This window comes from Chiloscyllium plagiosum, unplaced genomic scaffold, assembly GCF_037043375.1.
Source record: "Chiloscyllium plagiosum isolate Xiang-an unplaced genomic scaffold, Cpla_swu_hap1 HiC_scaffold_26, whole genome shotgun sequence".
In the NCBI taxonomy this organism is placed as follows: Eukaryota; Metazoa; Chordata; class Chondrichthyes; order Orectolobiformes; family Hemiscylliidae; genus Chiloscyllium; species Chiloscyllium plagiosum.
The window spans coordinates 19,845,244-19,869,664 of record NW_028270164.1 but is presented as its reverse complement, the minus strand read 5'-3'; the positions used below and the strand labels follow the sequence as shown (position 1 = coordinate 19,869,664).

The window sequence follows — 24,421 nt, the reverse complement described above, 5'->3', positions numbered from 1 at the left end:
GGATGACAAGGTAAATTATCAGCTTAGTCAAAATGGAAGAAGGAAAGGTCTAAGCAACTAAAAACAAGGTAGGATGCTCTTTGGAGGGTCAGTGTGGACTCGATGGGCCGAATTGCCTGCTTCTACATTGTACGGACTCTATGATATACAAACAAAATAAAAAGATTTCATATTTGCGCAAGCATAGTTTACTAATCCGAATAAGTCATAGTGGATGCTGTGGTTCTGTTCGCCGAGCTGGGAATTTGTGTTGCAGACGTTTCGTCCCCTGTCTAGGTGACATCCTCAGTGCTTGGGAGCCTCCTGTGAAACGCTTCTGTGATGTTTCCTCCGGTATTTATAGTGATTTGTATCTGCTGCTTCCGGTTGTCAGTTCCAGCTGTCCGTTGCAGTGGCTGGTATATTGGGTCCAGGTCGATGTGCTTATTGATCAAATCTGTGGATGAGTGCCATGCCTCTAGGAATTCTCTGTTTGGCTTGTCCTATAATAGTAGTGTTGTCCCAAACTTTGAAGTCATACTGGACTTGAAACATTTACTCCAGTTAAAGTTTGTGCAGTTTCTCCAGCATTTTCTGTTTTTTACACTTTCAGTATAATTGAGTGGATGCGGCAGCAGTTTCCTAATAGATTGTACTGTAGAAGTGTGCATCAAATGTTTATCAAGTATTGGTAACTAATATTAGAAACCCTCAACCAGCGCTTGCAGAGCAGTGGGTTCTGTCCTTTTCTCTGAACCAGGAGGACTAGGTTCAATTCCTAACGGCTCCAGGGGTGTGTCATAGCTGTGTCTGAACAGGTTGATTGGATAACAAAACAAAGAACTGCAAATTCGAAACATCAAAGAAACACAAATTGCTCTAGAAACCCACTCTCTGCTCATTCCTGAAGAAGGGCCTGTGCCCGAAACGTCGAATCTCCTGTTCCCTGGATGCTGCCTGACCTGCTGTGCTGTTCCAGCAATAAAGTTTCAACTTTGATCTCCAGCATCTGCAGACCTCACTTTCTCCTAGAAACTCAGCCAATCTGACATTACATTTGGAAAGAAAGCAGAGTTAAAGTTTCTGCTCCAGTGACCCTTCTTCAGAACTGTTAGTACAGTAATTAGGAAAAGGCTAAGACACTGGAGATGTTGAAAAGCCCCACCGTGTGCACACTGAGCACCCGCTGTGGGTGCAGGACGAGGGGAATGACTAACACAGGCGGAACTAAAATCCCCAGCTCCTCTTCTCCCCCGGTGGCCAAACAGCGACGCTCCCCATCTTCTCACACCTGCACTTTTCCTCTTTTATTTTTTTTTAAAATGATTATCACCCTCATTTTCGTTTTGAAAGGATGCTATTTTGAAGTCGGAATCTTCCGCCGCCGTTCCCACATGAAGTCTCGAGAGACAACTGACAAGGGAAATGGCCAATGGAAACCCCGAAGAGTTAGCGGACCCGAACAATAGCCAATCGGAATCTCGGAGAAATAACTCACCGTGACCGCTGCGATTGGGAAGGCATAAGAGATAACAGACAGGGGTGGCAACCAATGGGAAGGCTTTAGCGATAACGGACACGGACCAATAGTAATGAGAAAAGATAACGGACACGGACAATAGCCAATGGGAAGGACTAACAGGTAACTGACAAGGACAACAACCAATGAGAAGGCCTAAAGCTCACGGAAAGCAACGAACAGAATGCCAAAGTGATAATGGACAGGGAGATTGATCAATAGAAAGGCCATAAAGGCAATGGCAGGAGCGGTGACCAATGGGAGGCCAGGGATGGAAACGGACAGAGAGTCAGCCAATGGACCAGCCCGAGGGGTAGTAGTCACGGATAACAACCAATGGAAAGACTCGAAACATAACTAACGGCCAATAGACGGTCAGGGAGGCAAACCGACAGGAATATTATCCAATCAAAAGTGGAATAGTAGTGCAACGTCACCGGCCCGGAAGGTAGCCAATAGGAGCCGGGGTCGGTCAGCGCATGTCCGATAGGGCTGTAGTCGTTAGTTCGCCGCCTTTGACTGAATTAAAGTCAAGTCACAGAAGCCCCGGGAAAGCTTTGATTTATTTTATTTTAGTCTCTATTTTAAATTAGTTTTTCTCCTAAGCTCACTGTTCCTGGATCTAAAACAAAAGTTTCGCCAAAAATGTTTATAATTAGATCTGAGTACGACAGGTTCGTGCAGCTCTTGTGCTTCTGCTTTGTCATTTTATAGCAAGGCCTCTCTGCTCTTTCCAAATTGGTTTTATTACTGGGTTTTACTGAAATAACTTCACGAAGAATCACTCAGTGTTTTCCTTTTTAATTTTACTTTTAGAGTAAATTATGGATAATAAATATATTTTAAAAGATTTTGTATTCAATGATCCGTTTTGGTTTCACTTTCAGAGGCGTGAATACATTCTCACCAGAAGGCCGGTTATTCCAGGTCGAATATGCCATAGAGGCTATTAAGGTACTTTTAATAAAGTGGTAACTGTAACACTGAGCCTTATATTGAAGGGGTGATATAGTTAAAATTATATTTTAATAGGGAATGGAGACATGACCTTATAGAGGTTTATAAAATCATGAGGGACATGGATAGGGTAAAAAGGTTAGATCTTTTCTCTGACTTGGGGGAGTCCAGAACTAGAGGCGGTAGGTTTAGGATGAGAGGGGAAAAATTTAAAAGGCACCTAAAAAGCAACTTTTTCATGCAAAGGGTGCTGCTTGTACGGAATGTGTGGTCAAAGGAAGTGGTGGAGGCTGGTACAATTACAACAGTTAAAAGGCATCTGGATAGCTACATGAATAGGCAGTGTTTAGAGGGATATGAGCCAAGTGTTGGCAAATGGGACAAGATCAATTTAGGATATCTGGTCAGCATGGATGAGTTGGATTGAAGGGTGTTTCCATGCTGTACACCTCTATGACTCTGTAATAGAGAGGGAGGAGGGTTGAGGTGAAGGGAGATTTAGACATCCAAAGATAAAAGTGCATCCGTGTACTAAAGACAAGCTGGATGTGACCAGAAGGGATAGGGAGTTTTAAAGTGGTCTTACATTGGAGAGTAAAAAATCATGCAGGGAATACTAATAAAAATGGTTATCTTTGACATCAAAATGGTCCCAATGCATGTGCAGCTTGTGACAGTAGCTGAAAGCACCAGCGCCACTGCTTGTCTCACTGCCACCTGTGGCCTCAGCTCTCTCCATTTGCTGTGCTGCACAATGAGAGGCCTTTCCTGGGGCTTGGGCTACTGCACCTGTTTTCCCCTCATCTACCTACCCCAGGTGAAGTCAGAGAAGCAATGAGCCACCTCCTGTTGCATGAGACATCCTCTATTGAAAACCTGTTGTTTGTGCCACCTAGAAATGACATTTTTGATATTTACGGCCTAATTTAAAAAGAAATAAAGTCAATTTATCTGAGTGTATCTGAAATATTCTACATGAACTAGAGGTACAAGAAGAGATCTCTGCCTTTTATAGAGGTATGGTTACAAGTTAACCAACATTTTACTCTGAAATGGTTATTTCCCAATGGTTTGAAAGATAGGCAGATATAAAAGTAGGCATGACAGATCTGACGGAGATAATTTTTTATTAATGTTCAGAAAGTAAAACCTATGAATGGAGATTAAGAATGACACGAGTCAGAAAATGTTGGTAGGGCTACTTTTATAGGCCTCCCTATCATTAGTTCGACAGCTGGACAGAGCATTAAACAAAAATTATTAGCGATTGTAACAAAGGCAGTGTAATAGTAGTAAGAGACTTGAATTTGCAAATAGATTAGATCAATCAAGTTGGTTAAAGTGGCCTGAAAGAGTGTGAAATGTTTTTATGACCATTTCCTGGAACAATGTGTTTGTGGAATCAATAAAATGAAATTACTTTGGAGGTACTATTGTGCAGTTAGGCAGGCTTAATTAGTGATGCCATCAAAATATAGAAAATTGGAGCAGGTTAAGCACATTTAACCTCTGCTATTCAATATGATTGCGACTGATCCATTGTAAATATATACTGTGGAATAGTGATCATAATACAACAAATTCTACATTAAGTTTGAAATTTTTTTTAGATTACTTACAGTGTAGAAATCTTTCAATTGCAAATGAGGATCTTAAAATTGAAGCTAGTTACATGGGTATGAGGGGAGAACTGTCTAAGATTGATTGGATAAACAGATTAAAAGATTTTGCAGTAAAAATAAACTGAAAATATTTTTAAAAACCATTCAATTGTTTGATAACAAAATATGTTCTATTGAAAAACAAAAAAAATCCATGGGAGAGACACATCTTTGGCTTACTAAGAAGGTTAAATAGTGTACTAGAGTAAAAGAACAGGCTCATAACGTTGTAAACAATTGTAATACATCTGGCGGTTTAGAATGTCAAGTTGGCAAACATAACCTGGAAGATAAATTTACAGAATGTCTTTGAGTGTTTTTAGATTTAATAAAGCAACCTAGTGCTACCACAAAGTTGATTAGAATATAAAAGGACACTAGCATGGAATATGAAAACCAAGTGCATTCTTGCAAAAGTGTGAGAAGGAAGAGAGTAACTAAAGTAAATAGTCCCATTCCCCGCAACTTCTTTGACCAGGTTTTTAGTTATCCCTCCTATGGCCTCTTTTTGTTTAGTTTAAACTTATCTGAAAATTCCCTTTGGTAATGTCCGTGCCGACCAGGTATCCTGAATCAATCTAGTCCCATTTGCCAGCATTTGGCCCATATCCCTCTCAACTCTTCCTATTCATATACCTATCCAGACGCCTTTTAAATGTTGTAATTGTATCAGCCTCCACCACTTCCTCTCGCAGCTCATTCCATACACACACCACTCTTTGTGTGATAAAGTTGCTCCTTAGATGCCTTTTAAATCTTTTCACCTCTCACCCTGAACCTATGCCCTCTAGTTTTTGACTTCCCCATCCCAGGGTAAAGACCTTGTCTAAACACTCTAAATGTGCCTTCTCATGCCCTTATAAACCTCTATAAGGTCACCCTTCAGCCTCCGATGCTTCAGGGAAAAAAGCTCCAGCCTATACAACTTCTCCCTATAGCTCAAACCCTCCAACCCTGACAAAATTCTTGTAAATCTTTTCTGAACCCTTTCAAGTTGTACAATATGTTTCCAATAGCAGGGAGACCATCACTGAATGCAGTATTCCAAACGTGGCCTGAACAATATCCTGTACAGCAACAACATAACCTCCCAATTCCTATACTTAATGCATTGACTAATAAAAGCAACCATACCAAATGCCTTTTTCACTATCCTGTCGACCTGCAACTCTACTTTCAGAAACTATGAACCTGCACTCCACGGTCTCTTTGTTCAGCAACACTCCCTATGACTTTACCATGCAGCACCTCAGATTTATCTAAATTAAAACTCCATCTGCCACTCAAGCCATTGGCCAATATGATCAAGGTCCTGTTCTTCTCCGAGGTAACCTTAGCTATCCGCTACACCTCTAATTTTGGTTTCAACTGCGCTATCAACATAGATCTCCTTGCCAATATGGAACTGAAGTTCTGTGCTATTTGGTGCCATCACAAGCTTGCTCATTCTTCAGATTGGTATTCTAATTGAATGGTGAAACAGGCTAGCTAGATGTTCAGATATTAAAGGATCGGTGGATGGACTGGAGGATGGAAATGTCGGAGCAGGAAATTTGAAGTATCAACAGAAAAGGTTGCAAAAACAGCATATTCATCAGTATCCAAAACTTTGTTTCTCTGAGTAGGCACTTTACATCAAAACTATTCTGTAAATGTGCTTGAAGTCAAACCAACTTTTTTGGACACACCAGTACAATTGGGGATTTGAGCATTTTCTGTTCTAGTTAAGAAATCAAATTATTTTTTAGTTTGTTTTCTGCATTTTTTTAATGTTAATAAGTGGTCAAAATTTAACTAATGTTATTTTCCTTTCTGTAGTTGGGCTCCACAGCAATTGGAATCCAGACCTCTGAGGGTGTCGTTCTTGCAGTTGAGAAGAGAATCACTTCGCCTCTGATGGAACCCAGCAGCATTGAGAAAATTGTTGAAATTGATGCACACATAGGTTAGTATGTTGATTATTGAACCTTTTATTCTGTGTTAAATTTTGAATAATGAGTGTAATAGCAACTTTGATTCCATTTGTTCAGGAACCTTTGTTGTTTTTCAGCTGTTGAGTGGCTTTTTCAACCTCTCTGCATTTTGAAGGTGCACTGAGTTGATGGTGGATGGTGTGTTGCAGGATAATGTTGAGAGTGCTTGCGTTGAAGGCTGTATCTTGGTTATGGAGATCCTCAAAGAGTTTCTCCAGTAGGTGTTGACTATCTCTCAGTCTTTGAACGATTCACCATTTTCTGGCTCTCAGTTTGGTTGGTGCTTGGGTACTCTGTAGATGGTTTTGGAACCGAAGAAGCCATGCACGTTGTGATGAGTCTGCTCACTCTTTCCACTCACCATTTATTCACTCTTGACATAAACCCATGACCACATCACCTTTGTCTGGAAGGAAGAGAATGCTGGGTGATGCCATTGTTGTAACCATCTTCAAGAAAGGGTGCAGGTCTAACAGTGAAAATTAGAGGGATTTCCCTACTGTCTGTTATGGAGAGATAATTGAGAATCCTCTTGAACCACTGCCTCCCACTGGCTGAAGAGCTCCACCCAAGGCAAGAGGCACAATAGACATGATTTTCAGGATGTGACAAATCTAGAAAAAGTTCAGGGAACAGCACTAATCTCTGTACATGGTCACCTTTGACCTCATAAAGATCTTCGACTCGTAAGTCCCACGGGATTGTGGATTTTTGGCTGCCCGCAGAAATTCACCACCATTCTCAATTTGGAGGTGCTGTTATTGGACTGGAGTGTACAAAGTTAAAAATCGCACAACGCCAGGTTATAGTCCAACAGGTTTATTTGGAAGCTTTCAGAATACTGCTCCTTCATCAGGTGGTAGTTCCATCATTCTCCACCTGCTTCATAATGACATGATCCTCTCAAAAGAATGGGTCCACCACAGACTCAATATCAATAAAACCCAGGGTCAGACAGGACTGTGTCATCACACCAACATTCTTCTCCATTTTCCTCACCACAACACTCCACCCCATCTCCACGAAACATTGGAGTGGAGCTAACCTGCAGGATGAGCAGGCAACAGTTCACCTTTCACCTTCAGGTCAGAGCCAAGACCATTCCAAATTCTGTCATCGAGGTGCATTACACCAATAAGGCCTGTGTGCATGCACACTTGGAGGCTACATTCACTGAGGTGTATGAGAAAACAGGTCTTCGTATAAACACTTGAGAAACAAATGTTCTCATCAGCTATTGTTGCAACACAACACTGCCGCTGCCCAGCAAAATCGACAGTTAGTCACCTGGGCTTTGAGAATCATTTCCTTGGGAGCCTCTTCTCTGTGCAAGCAGGCATTGATGAAATCCGCCATTGACTACAATGCGTCAATATAGTGTCCTGATGCCTGAAGAACAGAGTGTTTAAAGACCTGAGACCTCCAGCCCAACATCAAGCTAGTAGTCTACAGAGCAGCCATGGTCTCCACTCTCCTTTATGCATCAGAAGCTTGGACCATTTAGAGCAGATACGTCAAGTCCCCAGAGAGTTATCACTTGCACTGCCTTCACAAAATTCTGCCTATCTGCTAGCAGGGTAGGCATGTAAACATGAGCATCATCTTACAACCATCTCACAATCAGCTCTAATTGGTTGGAAATGTTGTCTGCATGTCTGAGACAGGACTCCCTGAACAAATGCTCATCTGAGTTTCAGAATAGTAAATGATTAAGAAGAGGGTAGAGGAAACCATACAAGGGCACTGTGAAAGCCTCCCTCGACAAATGCAACATCACCATAACATATTGGAATCGCACGCTGTAGAATGCACGAAATTGGGAAGATTATTCTGTTATAAAGGTGTAGAAGTGTACTATACCTTTTTGAGAGTTAAAAGCTACCAGAACTACCTGACAGCGCCAAGTGTTCTGAACAAGAGACAATATAACCCATGTCATAACAGTTTAGGGGCGTGTACTTGTTTAGACAGATTTGAATAGATTTTGGGTATGAAAAGTCCCAGCAGATTTAAATACTTGCAGGTTAGTGTTCTAGACCTTTAAGTACCCATAGGTGAGGCAATTTGTTTACTTTGGGCGATTTGTGGTTGATTAAATTAAAAGTGAGAGAAATGGTTCCTAAAGTTGCGAGAGACCTTCTGGGATTTGAAGATGATTCTCAAATTTGCCAAGAAAATTTAGAAGGAAAGAAAAAGGCTATACTTTTAGAATTAGCAAAGAAATTAGATTTGGGTTTAACTGAGGACAAAAGTAAAGCTGAAATTGTAAGGGATTTACTCAAATACTTCAGTGTGTCAGAGCAACAGACAAGTGCAATAGAGGTAGAAAAACGTAAATTACAATTGAGGAAAATGGAGTTAGAAGATAAACGGAGAGAGAGAGACGATTCTTAGCTGAGCAAAGAGAGAGAGGAGATAGAAAGAGACAGAAAGTTCTTAGCTGAGCAAGAAGAGAGAGAATTTGAACTTGAGAAGTTGTGACATAGTCAGAAAAGCCAAGTTAACAGGATGGAGATTAAAAGAGAACGTAGTGATACACACTAATATGTTAAAACTTTGCCACGTTTTGATGAGAAAAATGTTGAACCTTTCTTTATTGCACTTGAAAGGTTGGCTAGGCAGATGGAGTGGTTCGAGGATTTATAGGTAATGTTAGTTCAGACGAAACTGTTAGGCAGAGCGAGTGAGGTATTTGCCACGCTGTCAGATGAGGAGTCAAGAGATTATGAAGAGGTTAAACAAGCCATTTTAAATGCTTATGAATTGGTACCAGAAGCATATAGACAATGGTTCAGAAACACAAAGAAGGAACCACGTCAGGCTTATGGTGAGTTTGAAAGAATTAAACATACTCATTTTGATCGATGGATGGGTGCTTTAAAAATAGATTAGACCTTTGAGGCTCTGCGAGAGATTATTCTGCTGGAGGAGTTTAAAAACTCACTTCCGGAGATGGTAAGAATTCACGTGGGGGAACAGAAAGTTCAGGAAGTGAGAAGGGCAGCAAAATTAGCAGGTGAATACATGTTGGTGCATAAGACAAGCTTTCAGCCAGAATTTTGTCCTGTGAGGGATAGAAGTAGGGAGAAGGGGAGATCCTACGCTACGAAACCAAGAGTAGAGAACACTAGTAAGAATTTACCACAGGTTAAAAAAGAACTCCAAAGCGGAGAAAAGCCTCAAGTGTTTCCACTGTGGTAAAGTGGGACACGTAAAGTCACAGTGCTGGTCGTTAAAGAAAGGCACTGTGGGAAAAGATGTCATAAAAGAAGCTAAACCAGTGGGATTAATGAAGGTAGTAAAGGAGAGCCCAAGAAGAGCTGAGGAGCTACAGGAGAGTGCACAGCCTAGGCAGGGACTGGGTATGGAGTTAGTACCTGATCTCTACAAAGAATTTGGCTGTGTGGGTAAAGTTTATTCAGAAAGAACAGGGGGAGAAGGACAAGAAGTTATAATTTGGAGAGCTACAGGATTATGCGGGTTATAATTGATTGTGTAGGTCCCCTCCTGAGAATTAAAAGTGGGAACCAGTACTGGTTAGCCACAATGGATGTGTCTACCAGATTTCCGGAGGCAATTCCGTTACAGAGTATCAAGGCAAGAAAGGTTGTAGAGGAGATGGTAGCTTTCTTCACATGGTATGGTCTACCCGGAGAGATTCAATCGGACCAAAAATCAAATGTTACTGCTAGGCTGTTTAAGGGGGTTATGGATAGCTTAGGTATACAGCACCTTAAATCCAGTGCGTACCATCCTGAATCCCAGGGAGCTTTAGAAAGGTGGCATCAGACATTGAAGACCGCGTTGAGAGCATACTATCAGCATTACCGGAATGATTAGGGTAAAGGTATCCCATTCGCATTGTTTTCCATTAGAGATGCCCCAAATGAATCTACTCAGTTTACTCCCTTCGAGTTAATATTCAGGCATGAAGTGAGAGGCCCTTTGAAATTAAAGAAAAATTGACAGGACCAAAGTCTGAGATCTCATACTTAGATTATATATTGGAGGTGAGGGTCAGATTAAATTGAGTAGGCGAGTTAGCTAAACAGACTTAAAGAGGGCACGGTATAGAATGAAGCAGGTGGCAGATAAAAGTTCTGAGACTTGGACGCTTTCCTGAGGGAATGACATGTTAGTACTGTTACCAGTGATAGGAGATCCCTTCAAAGCCAGGTTTAGTGGTCCCTATAAAATTGAGAAAAAGTTAAGTCAGGTGAATTACTTAGTAAAAGATACCAGATAGGGGAAAAAGGGTATTGGGTATGTCATGTGAAGATGTTGAAACCATATTGCACTCCAAAAAAAGAATTGGAGAAACAGGTGTTAGTTATTGTCCCGCAGAGTGAGGATCAAATCCAAATGATGTGGATTTTGATGTGCCTCAAAATAGATTAAAAAATGAAGAAGTCTTTGAGGAGTGGGATAGGTTAGCAAGCTATCTGTCTCAGGAGCATGGAACACAGTTGAAATATTTGTTACTGCAGTATAAGGACATATGTAAGAATCAAATGAGGAGGACTAATGCTATTGTACATGAAGTAGACGTAGGGAATATTGCTCCGATAAAACAGCGCCCCTATCGGCTTAATCCTTTCAAAGCCGGACAGGTCCAGATGGAGGTGGAGGCCATGCTCGACGAGGACATCAAACCAAACCAGAGTGAGTGGAGTTCACCGATCATCTTAGTTCCCAAACCGGACACAACTGAACGATTCTGCATGGATTATTGGAAGGTCTATGTCGTTACAAAATCGGACTTATATTCAATTCCTAATTTGGAGGACTGTATCGCAAAAGTTGAACAAGCCAGTTACATCGCCAAGTTAACTACACCAACCTTTTCAAAACCTTCTAAAGTCACCATCGATGCTAGTGACATTGGAGTTGGAGCTGTACTCCTACAGGTAGATGAGGATGGGATTGAACTGCCAGTTGGGTACTTTTCAAAGAAGATCAACATCCCCCAGAGGAAATACTCCACAATCAAAAAAGATCTATTGAGTTTGGTACTGGCCTTACAACATTTTAATATGTATGTCACAAACAATGTGTCTGATCTGGTTGTGTATACAGATCACAATCTGTTATGTTCTTAGAACACTTTAAAGACAAGAATATGAGATTATTTTGTTGGAGTCTTCTGTTACAGACTTTTAATTTAAAAATTGTACACTACTTTGCATGTTGATAACTGGAATGCATCAGCAATAAAATGAAAGGAGGGTTTGGATGGAGTTTTAAAGCCAAAAATTATTGAGGCTTGATATACCCTATTAGAAATAGTTCTGGAAGCAGAGTTATTTTCAAATAATTGTTTTTTAAATAGTGAAATATTTGAAAAAAAAGAGATAGGTAGTGGGACTAAATAGATTGATTGCAAAAGTATCAAATCCATTTGATAAATGCATAGAATAAAATTATAATGCAAGGAAGGAAAACTTAATCCTTGTAAAGACAGAGTATTTTGGTTTGGAGAAAATAAGATCAGATATGTATGGTATACAAAGCGCCTCTTAAGACACCCACTTTTTGTGATATTTAAAAATTCTATTTTGTACTGTATCATGTTATAATGTGCAAAGTGTTTGGATCACTTTTACAAGAGTCAACAGAATTGTACTTTTTCAGTGTTTATTGATAAATTAAGAATACCATGTTAAATGTAGAAATATTTTTAAAATGTATCTTCCCACTGAATTCAAATTTCAAATTCCATTCAGTATAGCTTTTTGGAGTGTATTATCTTACTTGTTAATTATTTTGTTGTTAGGTTGTGCAATGAGTGGATTAATAGCTGATGCCAAAACCTTGATTGACAAAGCAAGAGTTGAAACGCAGGTAATATTAGAATTCATATAATTACATTGCCATGAAGTCTATCCTATATTTAAATGTTAAGTGACTTTGTAATATGAGTACGATGTTTTATGTTAATAAAAGTGGAAGATACAGGTCTGTGTCATGAGGGACAGAATTAATGTTGATAATCTTTTGTCATAACTGAGGATGGTTAATATTGTTTCTGACATAATTATCAGAAATGTGTTTAACTTGGTAAGCATTTATTGCAAAATCAATTTACATACACCTGCGAAGTGTTCATTTATCAAAGGTCTTTGGTAGCTATTTAGAATGTTATGACTATAACAAGATAGCTTAAACAAATAAATTGCCAGTAGTCGAGAGGAAGTCTTAGGAAAACTAACATTCCAGCATATAAGCTTTGATGTTTAAATTGCTTTCTATTGCAGTTCACTTTGAGCAAGCTTCAGCTAGAATGCATTACATAATAAATAAATAAATGCATGCGTACATAGGTGCAACATGTAGTCACACTGGATTGCCAGTATGATCCTGTGATAGCCCAAAAGAGGAATTTGTTTAACAAAAACCTACCGTTTTTATTTATCCATTATATTGTCTTGTTGATTGAAGCCAGTGTTTTGAATATATTCATGTACAGCGAGTTTTGAGAAGATTTGTAGCTTAGGTTCTGGTTGCGAGCAAACCTCCATATTCATGTACATTCTACAATCTATTGTATTTGAAGACTTTTCTGAAAAAAAATGTTTTAGTATTCCCTTAAAGGTTAAAATGTCCTCAGTAATGTCCTATCTATGGTGAATTCGCTTACTAACACACATCGTGATTGTATTTATTAATGCAAGATTTGGCGTATAACTTTTCAACCAATGTGGATCTCATTGTCACTGCTCTATGGTTTAAAGAAGGAAAAGAAAAATCTTCCTACAGTAAAAGTGCACACTGCGTATCTGTCACTTTCTGTGGATGTGCAGTCTGCAGTATTCAATGTTTGTGAAAATGACCAATAGTAAAATGTTCCGAGGCATCCCCCAGTTGTATTTCACTGACAGTCTCTATGTGTATTAGAATGACATTACTCTGAAATTATTTGACTAAAATTATAATACTTTTTCTTCAGAATCATTGGTTTACCTATAATGAAAATATGACAGTGGAGAGTGTGACGCAGGCAGTCTCCAACCTGGCCTTGCAGTTTGGTGAAGAAGATGCAGATCCTGGTGCAATGGTAAAATCTCATTAAATATACAGATATATGGCCTGCAATGTGCCTTTGAGGGGTTGGTTAAACTGCAGTTGCTGGCCTTGCAGTTTGGTACTGTATAAAACTGACATCAAGCTGCAGTATTTCCAAATGAAAGCTAAATGTGAAGGTCAAATTAGTGCCAATATTGTTTTTAAGTCATTTTATCAAATCAACAGGTTTTGACCATCAATCTGAACATAACCTTAGTAATTGAAATAAAACCAGTTTTAAGATACAGTTGCTACTTTTAAAGATATCTTCACAATTTTGCTTCATGCAAGCAATCTTTCTCATCTCTGTCTTCCTCTCTCTCTCTGTCCCCATCCTCCCACCCTCAATTCCATTATGACAAAATACAGTGCTTGATTTGTGTTTCTGTCACTGAGTTGGAAGTGCAAATACTGTAACTTGTATAAGATCATACCACCAAGTTATTTCAATCACAGTTGGAAATCCTATTACTGACCCTGATTGGATTAAAAATTACCCACTTCACTTTAGATATCTTTTGCACTGGGGGTTTCTAGGTAGGAATTTTATGAACCTTCCCAGGAATTCCCAAATCCAGTAGGAAAGATAATCTTAGTAGAAATCACGCTGCCTTTTGCAGCAATCTGTGAGCTGTATTCTGTGATTTTATTTTAAATGCCTAGCAGCACAACTGGCCTCTTTGACAGTTTCTATGAAAGGGTTGAAATGCATGGTCAGTGTGGGATGGTAGTGCGCTAGATAGATAGGATGCTAGTTAAGTTACTGATTGGCAGGGTAATTGGTGGGGATAGGTGTGGAGGTAGTGTCTGTTATTGTGGGTCTGTGATGCGTTGGGAGTACAATTATTAATAATTTTTTTTCTGTCTGGAACCGATTAAGCTTAGTGAGCCCTTCAAATTCTCCAACTTTAATGGACTATTTTAAAGGATTCTAGAAATGGGGAAATTTCCCAGGCAGTTCCCATGAGACTGTGTCAAGGATTCCATACTATCCAGAAGTGCAATTTCAGTCTACATTGCTCAGGCAATTTCTTGGTCATTTAAATATCTGGGCCAATCTAAAATCCAGCCAGACCAAGCCTCAGAAAAAAATATTTGTATGAGTGTGATACAGTGCTCTCAGGAGGTGTTTGTCAATGTCCCTCACACATTCATCTTTAACCAAGGCCATGTGAGCCAGAATGTTCATTAGCTGGCCAGTGACTCGAGGTGGCTCAAGAACCCTTCCACAGCCTGGGCACTGAAGGTGAGGTTCATGGGTGATGTAAAGGAAGCTCCATCCTGGTGAACTCTCCATACTGAGCAGTCTCTGAAGGTCAGCAACCACAGTGCAGACAGCCATTAGCCAACTGACCTGCAGAGTTTCCCCAGCAGGGAAATGTTTGTATCATCCTTTCCCCGCAGACTGATTATCACTGGAAATCTGGTCTTGGCATATGGGCCAAATGCTGGCAAAGGGGACTAGATTAATTTAGGATATCTAGACAGCATGGGCGAGTTGTACCAAAGGACTTGTTTCTCTACTGTACATCTCTGTGACTCCATTTCATGGAGGACAAAAATGCCTTGCCTGCTTTGTCCCAATTTTTTTTTGTTTGATTGCTAAAAAAAACCTCAGTTTAGCTGTTAGGTCACTCATTTATCATTGTTTCTTGGATAGAGGAAGGTAGACCGTTTCTCAATATACCATTTGGTGTTTAAGTACTTAGAAGGAAAGCATGTTTAAACTTTATTTTTAAAAAAATTTTCAGAGCCGACCGTTTGGTGTTGCACTACTGTTTGGAGGAATTGATGAAAAAGGACCACAGATGTGAGTATAATTTTAGTCAGAATTATTACAACAAAAGGCGGCCATTTGGTCTGTCATACCTGCACTGGCTCTTCAAATGAGCATTGTAATCTGGTGCCAATCTCTTTTTTTATTCCCCCATATCAAGTGTATGTTATGCGGTAATTCATTTGGGTACTTTAACAATGTCAAAGCGTACCATTTTAAGCATGTATCATATGCTTGATTACCTAGATTGCCTATGTTTTACACTCTACATGTTTTGTAACTGCTGAGCTTTTCCTTGCAGTAATTGATTATCTGCAACGGAGAGATCCGGTTATAGCTTAATAGATACAAAATGATGAAGTAATCTTATCCAATACTGGGTTCAAATCAAATGGAGGACTCCTAAAATTCAAGGAACACTTCTGTTTCACAAGTCTTACAAGAATCCTCTGCCATCATAACATTTTCACAATGGGGGTATGTCACACACGTTATATCCTTAAACTGAAAACACAGCTTTTATATTAGGATTTTATAAAGGACATGCTCTTAGTTTCAATGCATAATTTTATAATAGTATATTTTTATTTGTATTTGTAAGCAAAAATTCAGATTGGTGTCTTCAAACTGGTTAATAGCATAACTTTGAAAATGGAGCTGTGGAAATGATAGGTTATTTGGCCTTGTTAAGTTTAAATCAATGTACTCCACCTTAATGATTTATTTTTTGCAACACCGTGGGATTATATAAAATTACAGCTGTGGCTGTAATTCTGCTGAAACCATTGCAGAAGTAAACCTGATTCGAGCTTGTACAATATTGTCAGAGCAAGACAGCTACCTTTAAATTTAAGCTGGAAGACTGTGTTTTGTGACACTGAGCACATTGTGCATGTTTGAAAATTCAGAGCTAAAATTGAATTAACTTTGCACTTCTAACTATTCTACTGTTAATTGACTACTTCCTTCTATAAAGTTGGTGATGAAATCAAATTACCTTTTCAAAGCATCAGAAATGAATGCTGAATTTGGCCTTTCAGAAGTTGTGATTTAATTGTCATATACTTTGCAGTTTACATGTTTTGTTGACAGTGTGAAAGTGAAATTCTTTAGTCCCAGAACTGGTTTCTGATTTGACTCCAGGTCAGCTTTGACATCTGGTTGGTGATGGCATTTTACAGAGTTTGTACTTGGCGTACATGGAGTTTAAATAAATTGTGTCAAATCAATTTTAAAACATTAGATTACATTTATACTATTTAACATTGATTTGAGAAAGTTTTATATAGGTTAAAAGCCTGAGAAATGTTAGCAGCTGAAAGCAAAGCTTTACATAATGGCAAATGTGCATTTGGGGATATAACAAAAGGTTTGGATGATCGTGGAGTGCAGCCCACATAAAGAATTTTCACATCTGTACTCCATGACTTGAAACAGCTATAAGTAAACAGGGTTTGGGATATTGGAATTGATCGAGTGCATAATGGATTCAAATTGATTATTATGTGATGGTCTGAAAGTTCATGTGCTTAAGCACGCATATCATATTTGTAACCAAAAAGATTGGTCATCGCTACATCTGAATGAACAACATGAGAGTTTGAGCAATAATAATAGTCTCTACTTGCAAGTTCTAGAGCCTTAAGCACAGATTTGCTACAGTTTTGCTTGTACTGCAGTAATCTTTTAATTATAACTAGATTTTTAAATTATTTATATATCTTGACTGAGACTTGTACTGTGCTTTGTGTCTTTAACACTATCTGCTCAAGTACATTTTATTTTTTGAATATTGCTTTCAGAGCATAGTAATGTAAGGTATGGTGTTAGGTTGTGTCAGGGTAGTAAAGGACATGGGGAAAACGTAACAAAAATGTCAGCAAGGTCAGGAAGTTGCAGGGGCGCCAAGGCAAATGTGGAGTCATTTTCATTCCTTTGAAATTTTTAGTGTTGGAGTTATTTTAAAATGATTATTCGTTTTATCGTCAGTGTCTAGCCTTTTTCTCCTTTAATTTTGTTATTCCCTCTCTTTGCTTTGCTGATTACATATAATTTTTTTGCTCTAAATCTAATTTATAGTTCTTGATTTAAATTCTGCAGGCTTGATAAGGATTAAATAAAATGTTTGGAGAAATGTACTGTTGCTAGCCCTGTTCATATGCACCTGTAGAGGGCAGGATGCCTATGAGCACCAAGTTACTGGCAATCTCAAACTTTCTCTGGGTAGTGGCATGTGCCACTCTTTTGCTGATGGTCAAATAATCTGGGTCAGAACACTTTAATATTTGGAAGAAAGAAACAGGAATGTGGAGACAGGGTTAATGGAAAGACACTGAAGATTGTGGATAACTCTTGAGATGTAGGAATTCCAATACAATTGAAGATGGATCAATATTTTATCAAGTATAATGGGCTTTGGGGTTTCCTAAATATAGCCAAAGAATATAAATTTCAAGCAGTATAGTTGCCAAAGAAAATATTTTTTTTGTAGTTGCAGTACTCTGTAGCTTTGGAAACCAAGTGCAAGTAAAATCACAGAATGAGAGAGAACTTAACCAGTGCCATTGGAGTGGTGAAGAAGATAGTCTCGAATCCCTTCTAATGGGGAAAGCTGTGATTAGGCATTGTCAACTATATTCCTCATCAAATGTGAGAAAATGAATTAATTAAAGTTTTCTTCCATGGTCTTCCTGAAATGCTTTGCAATGTGGAATTATCAAGGCGTTTAAGACAATATTGGCTGAATATCTGAACAAATACAATGCAGAGAGGCAAATGAAGGAGAATGTGTGACTAATTTTGATACAGTCACAATAGGTAAAATAGGCTTTATATTGTAAACTTTGAATTTTAATTTCAAACTTGTGACAAATGTTTTCTGTGTTTGTATGAATTAAGTATTTGTTTTGATGATATAAATTTTATTGGAGAATGGTTTTTTTTGACTGTCATTTAGCTCTATGGTATCCCTGAAAAAAGATTTAAAATAGAAAGTATAGCAAGTAATGGTGGATCAGTTATGTTAGATGTAACACCAGGAGTATTAATTGTTGCAAGACTGTCTATACATAGCTACAGCTGAACTCAGTATTGCAATTTCCATGCAAAAGTTAATTTTCTTATACTTTTAAGCAATGTTTGAGCAGGAGCAGTAGTAGCTTTTGATGGTTATATGTAGAATTCCAAAATTGCCATTTTATACAGCGGCTAATCCTGTGTCACAAAGCCAATCCCTTGCTACAACAATTGCTAACAGTGGATGCTATATTCAAATAAAATGTACTTAACATACGTTATAAGGAATGCGTCTTCAGTTGAATTATTGTTTGACTTGGCCTGGAGCTTGAGATTTTTGCAATTAAGCAGTCAAATGGCATAGCTTCATCCAGAGCTGGTGAACTTTATTCTATTGTCCAAGATTGGCTGTGGAATTCTACCCTATAATGTGCCGATAAAATGTGTGAATTATTTCACTGCTAAATGTTTATATCATTGTAATTATTAGCCCAATTATAATTTCTTGTGCAGGTATCACATGGATCCATCTGGCACCTTTGTACAGTGTGATGCAAGAGCGATCGGCTCTGCTTCGGAGGGTGCCCAGAGCTCCCTACAGGAGGTTTATCGTAAGGTACAGGAACTAGTACGCATAGGATGATGTTATGCAATCAGCAATTAAATCCACTTAGTATAGTGACTGAAAATATTTTACTTATTGTGACACCACTAAGACTAATGGATAAACTGGGGAGTACAGGTATAGTGTCTTGCATTCAGCAATTAAGCCAGCAGTGCCTGAAAACTAGACATTATTTTTATATAATGTACCATGCATAATTTTTATTTATTCTTGTCAAGGGTAAAATGCTTTTCCAGCTTGTTCAGCCAGCTGTTGTGTTGGCATTGTGAGAGAGTCTTTTCCCATGCTTCATGCTAACTCTGAGGCACATCTTGCTCATCTTGAACCATTCAACCCAAAACAAGGCAAGATCTAAAATCCATGATATCTGCCTTAATGTTGCCAGTTTTGAAACACTGGATCTGTATAGTGATATGAAATAAACAGTGCCACTAAGCAGTCATCTGGGAAATATTTGTTTCCATTGATTACAGTCTTGAGAAATATGTGAAACCATTGGAAGTTTCTATTTTGTTAATACTTAAATCAGTAGAAATATTTATTGATTGACTCATTAATCTTGGAGAAATTTTAATATGTTGGCTTGGATTTAAAACCACAAGATGTAGGCCAATTAGCCCATCAAATCTGCTTTTCCATTCATTGAGATTATAGTTGATTCTCAACTCTATTTTTTTCCTGCCTTATCTCCATAACCTTTGAATCGCTTGCTCATTAAAAGTATATCTATCTCAGCATTAGCAATCCAGCCTTGACTGTCCTCGAATGTCACAGTTTGACTATTCCCGGGAGAGAAGGTTCCTCCTCATTTATTTCTTAAATGGGTGACCCTTTATTCTATGATTATGTCTTCTGGTTCTAGACTTTGTCACAAGGGCAAACAGCCCCTCAACATCTACTCTGTCGAGCTCCCTAAGAGACATATGTAAGGTAGTCTCTCATTCTTTTAATCCCCACTAAGTACAAATGCAGCCTACTCAGCCATAAGTCTGGCTATTATTTGGATGATGCATTCACTATATTCCACTGGATAGTTGCCTTTGAAATCTGTTGAACTTGAACAATCCTGTAGAATGAGAGTATAAAGAGTAGGTTTTTGCTATCCAAACATTTGGTACTACCTTGCTACTTTGAACACAGTGGAATATAGTATATGCATTGCTTTGAACATTAGTATTTTTGGCCTTGACCTCTTAGGGTGTCGTCATTATGACAAAAGGTTTTGCTGTGTAGGTTCATCGTGTAACCGCAGAATGGTGCCTTTAGTGGTACATTTAATGAATGTTTTTAATTCCTAGTCAATGACATTAGAAGAAGCAAAGAATGCAGCACTCACTATCCTGAAACAAGTAATGGAAGAAAAACTGAATGCTACTAATATTGAGGTACGCAGATTTTGCCAATGATAAAACCATGAGTCATCCAGTTTACCAGACCTGTCTGTTTTTGTTTGATAATTTTACTTTTATTTCTGAAAGTTGGCAAGTTTTAGCATAATTATTAATCTATTCAGAAAACTGTAATGTGTGGAATTAACTCTAGTGCTATGTGACCATTCTATGAATCTGAATTTCTTTCTTTTTCTCGTCCCTCTTTTCCCTGATCAAAAGAACAAATCTGAATGCAGCCTGTGTGACTAGAATTAATTTCCCCACTGAAAGGAAATGTCTAGCTATCCCTCTTGCTGTATCTCTTCCATTTTACCCTGCAGTCCCATCACATCACTCCCCAACCTTGCCTGCTGGATCTGTTTTGGGTAAAATTTAAACACAGCAAGTTATAGTCAGAGACTCATATGGCACAAAAGAGGTCCTTTAGTCCATCTCATTTGCACCATCCTAGTGACACAAGTCCCACTTTCCAACACTTATCCCATAGCCTTGAATATTATAATATTTCAAGTGTTTATCCAAATACATTTTAAAGGTTGTGAGGCTTTCTGCCCCTCATTATTGATCCTTCAACAATTGATCATCTTTCATACTAATAATCACCTAGCCAATCTTTGTGTCATCTCCAAACTTGCATGTCCGCCCTCTCACAGTTCTCATTGATATAATTTCTATATGTCACAAATAATGAACCCAGCACAGATCCTTCTGGTACTGGACATCTGCCTCCAATCATGCAAACAGCCTTCTACCACCAAGCAAATTCTGGATCCACCTTACCAAGTTACCTTGGATTCCATGTGTTTTTACCATTCTTGTCAGTCTCCTGTGAGAAATCTTGTCTAAAGGCTTTTCTGGAATCTATACAAAATACATCTCCTGCACTGCTCTCATCTACACACCTGATCGCCACATCAAAATTTAATCAAATTTGTTAGACATGAACCTTCCTCTGACAAAGCCATGCTGACCATCACTGGTCAAACCTTGTCTCTTCCTAGTAGAGATTAATTCTTTCCTTCAAAGTTTTGTTCAGTATTTTCTCTACCTCAGATGTGAGACTCACCGATCTGTAATTTTGTAATTTATCCCTACCATCCTTTCAGAAACATGGAACCACATTACTGTCCTCCAGTCCTCTGGCACCTCCCTGCAGCCCGAGAGGATTTGAAAATCTGTGTAAGGACCTGTATAATTTCTTCCCTCGTCTCCCATAGCATACGGACCTGAGGATTTGTCCACTCGAAAGTCCATCGAACCCTCCAAAACCTTTTTGCTGTCTCTTACTCTGCTCAAGACCTCAGTTCTTCTCCCCGAGTTCTGTACCTACACCCTTGTCCTGAGTGATGACAGATATGAAATACACGTTTAACACCAAATCTGTATCCTGCAGCTCCACATGCAAATTGTCCTCTTGGTCCCTTTTGGTCTTTGCTCTTCTCCTGTTTATCCTCTCCCCTTGAGATTTTCACTAAATTTACAATTTAGGATTTTCTAATTCCCATTCTTTGTCCTCCTATTTACTTTAAGTTTACCAACCTCCAAAGTTTCTATACAGGAATTTCCTGGGTTATGAATGAGTTCCATTTTTAATTCTGTTCGTAAGTCAAATTTGTATGTAAATCGGAACTGTTACGTACGGTTCACATCTAGCGTCAATTAGTCAAATGTTTGTCTTAGAATATAGGATATATTTTACTTAAAATATCTTAAATACAATAATAATAAATGTAAAGACAGTACAGTATTTATAATTGAGAGAATAGTCTACCCGTTCATTAGTACGAACCATTGTATGTAACTTGGTATTTTTAAAAAATAGACTTTATGGAGGTTGGTTCCTAAGTACAGGCGTTCGTGACCCGGGGAAAGCCTGTACTCTACTAGGGCCTGAATTGTTTTGCTCCCTTTGCAGCTGCTAAAAGCTTTTCTTTTCCTCCTTGTCCTGAATATTTCCAGACATGCATGGTTCTCTGAGCTTGTTGCTCCTACATTTCATCCCAAAGGGAACACATTGGGCCTGTACACTCCCAATTTCTTTTTTGAATATTCCTATTGCTCTGTAGATTCTCTGACAAATAGCTGTTCCAAATGTAGCTTTGGCCACATTCCACCTCACTTTAATATATTCTATTCCCATGGATGTAGGTTTGCTCTTTTGAGTTGGAAGGTTCATTTCCAGACGTTTCGTCACCCTACTAGGTAACATGTTAGCGAACAAACCTACATCCAGAACCTCAACCTGAGCTACAAATCTTCTCAAAATTCACTATTTTATTTCCATCCCCTCAAGTATCGAAAACCTTTTTTTTGCAGGTCATCTTCCTTCTCCATAACAAACTTAAATCATAATGTGTTGTGGTCGCTATCTCTAAATTATTACGACAGTGCCACCTCAAACACTTGTCTGGCTTAGTTCATTGGAACTAGGTCCAGCAATGCTTTGTCCCCTTTTAAGGTCAGATTAGATTCACTACAGTGTGGAACAGGCTTTTCGGCCCAACAAGTCCACACCAACCCATTCCCCTATATTCACCCCTGACTAATGCACCTAACACTACGGGCAATTTAGCATGGCCAATTCGCCTGACCTGCACACCTTTGGACTGTTGGAGGAAACGGGAGCACCCGGAGGAAACCCACGCAAACACGGGGAGAATGTGCAAACTCCACACAGACAGTTGCCCAACACGGAAATTGAACCCAGGTCCCTCGTGCTGAGGCAGCAGTGCCGACCACTGAGCCACCGTGCCGCCCTTGTCGGCCTTTCTATGTGTTGACATAAAAAGCTCTCCTGAATCCATTTCAAGAAATCCAAATTCAACCCTTTGTTATGACTATCCCAATTAATGTTGGCGAAGTTGAAATCCCTTAATATGGTAATATTAATAATAACTATTATTGTTGCTGTCATTCACAGTGAATTGTCTCCATCTGAGTTATCTGACATTCCTCCAACCAGTATCCAATGCAAAACAAAACGGGAATATCCTCTATGGGTGTAAACAAGTCTCACTTATGGCAAAATTGGCTTTAATTTGCATCATTACACTGGACTGGGAAGCAGAAGAGAGACAACCCAGTCTCGAGCTCCTGTTTTTATTTTTAATTCATTCACAGGATATAGACATCTTTGGCTATGTCAGCATTTATTGCCCAAAGCAATTATTTAAAGGTCATTGGTGACCCAGGTTGGTTTCTAATGATGACTGCCATTGTGGCATTAAAACTCATCTCCCCTTTATGTTAGCCCAGAGTTCTGCATTTGTCAACTGGTGACATCACCATCATACCAACACCTTCCCTGGCCACTCTTAAGCATCTTTTGATTGGTGTTATTGGGTGAGTTTCATACCCATGATGACACGTTTGCACTTTTTAAGTGTAAAGTGTGAGGTTGGTCTATTTGGGCAAGGGTCCAGAGGGCTGCCAGTTTCCAAGAGCCAATAACTCATTAGGTGTGAGTTCTAATAGGATATGAAATATAAGAGAACCAAACAACTGGAGCAACAAATATTTTCTCAAAGAGCCAAACATTGCATCTCAGTGGGGAAGAGGATGACACTTCATGCAGTGGAAATGCAAAAAGAAATCAAATTGAAAATGTTCTCTGATAATGAAGTTAGAAAATGGTGCAGGCTGGAATTGTATTTTTTGTAGGCTTTCCAGTAACAAGCTTCACCACAAAAAACTGCATGAATAGTAACCCCAGTTCATTTTTAGTACTTTTGTAGTTGCAGTCACCATAGTTTGCTGATGTGTAGTAACTGCTAATTATTTTCTAGCTTGCAACAATGGAACCTTCAAAAGTATTTCATATGTACACAAAGGAAGAGCTGGAAGAAGAAATAAAGAAACTGCAAACCTGAGTATTGGCACAACCACTGCTTCCTTGAGTGCGAATTGGAACACAGTCAGTTATGTGCTCTGTTGGGAGATTTAGTTCATGGAATAAAACTTACTTTGTTGGACAGCAATATCAACGTTCTTTTTGTTAATGTTCTACAAATTACAGTCTTTTATCTCAAGGATATGAAAAGATCACTGTACATAGTGCATTGAAAACGTATTGTTATGAAACAAATGAGGCTAAATAAATATTTCTTACTGAAGATGTGTTGTTCAAATCTTTGTTCACCTTTACATAGGAGTACTCAAGGTTGAAACAAATGTAAAGAAATGGTTTATAATTCACTTTAGTCTGTGTTTCATTTTGAGCCTTCACAATTACAGATCTTAGTGCTGTTTGCTATAAATTGGAAAGAGTTCAGTGCCTAAATAAAGCTGTAACAATATAAATCTTTTAAAACCTCAATCTTTTTAGACCAACATTTTCATGTGCCTATTTTTATTTCAACTGACTGAATATTGATTTGTAAGGTGAATTAGCTTGCATACAATTAATCAAGGATGTGTCAACAAGGCTGAGGTCAATCAGCTTGACACAATAGGCATTGAACCT

General features: G+C 38.7%; 1 protein-coding gene across 1 annotated transcript; it reads left to right on the top strand.

The window, feature by feature from the left end:
* Positions 1-1,981: 1,981 nt before the first annotated feature.
* psma5 (proteasome 20S subunit alpha 5) lies at positions 1,982-24,071 on the top strand. The gene is made up of 9 exons (XM_043716599.2): positions 1,982-2,172; positions 2,386-2,452; positions 5,935-6,061; positions 11,863-11,930; positions 13,036-13,143; positions 14,903-14,961; positions 18,457-18,559; positions 19,867-19,953; positions 23,745-24,071. Exons 1-9 carry the CDS (start codon positions 2,144-2,146, stop codon positions 23,826-23,828), a joined length of 732 nt encoding a protein of 243 aa, XP_043572534.1. The 5' UTR covers positions 1,982-2,143; the 3' UTR covers positions 23,829-24,071.
* The last annotated feature ends 350 nt before the right edge of the window (positions 24,072-24,421 follow it).

Bases quoted from the DNA above. Each gene is read 5' to 3' on its own strand.
- psma5 (XM_043716599.2), top strand. From the start codon at position 2,144: ATGTTTATAATTAGATCTGAGTACGACAG. The intron at 6,062-11,862 runs GTTAGTATGTTG...TTTTGTTGTTAG, and splicing joins TGAAATTGATGCACACATAG to GTTGTGCAATGAGTGGATTA. The intron at 18,560-19,866 runs GTACAGGAACTA...TTTAATTCCTAG, and splicing joins TACAGGAGGTTTATCGTAAG to TCAATGACATTAGAAGAAGC.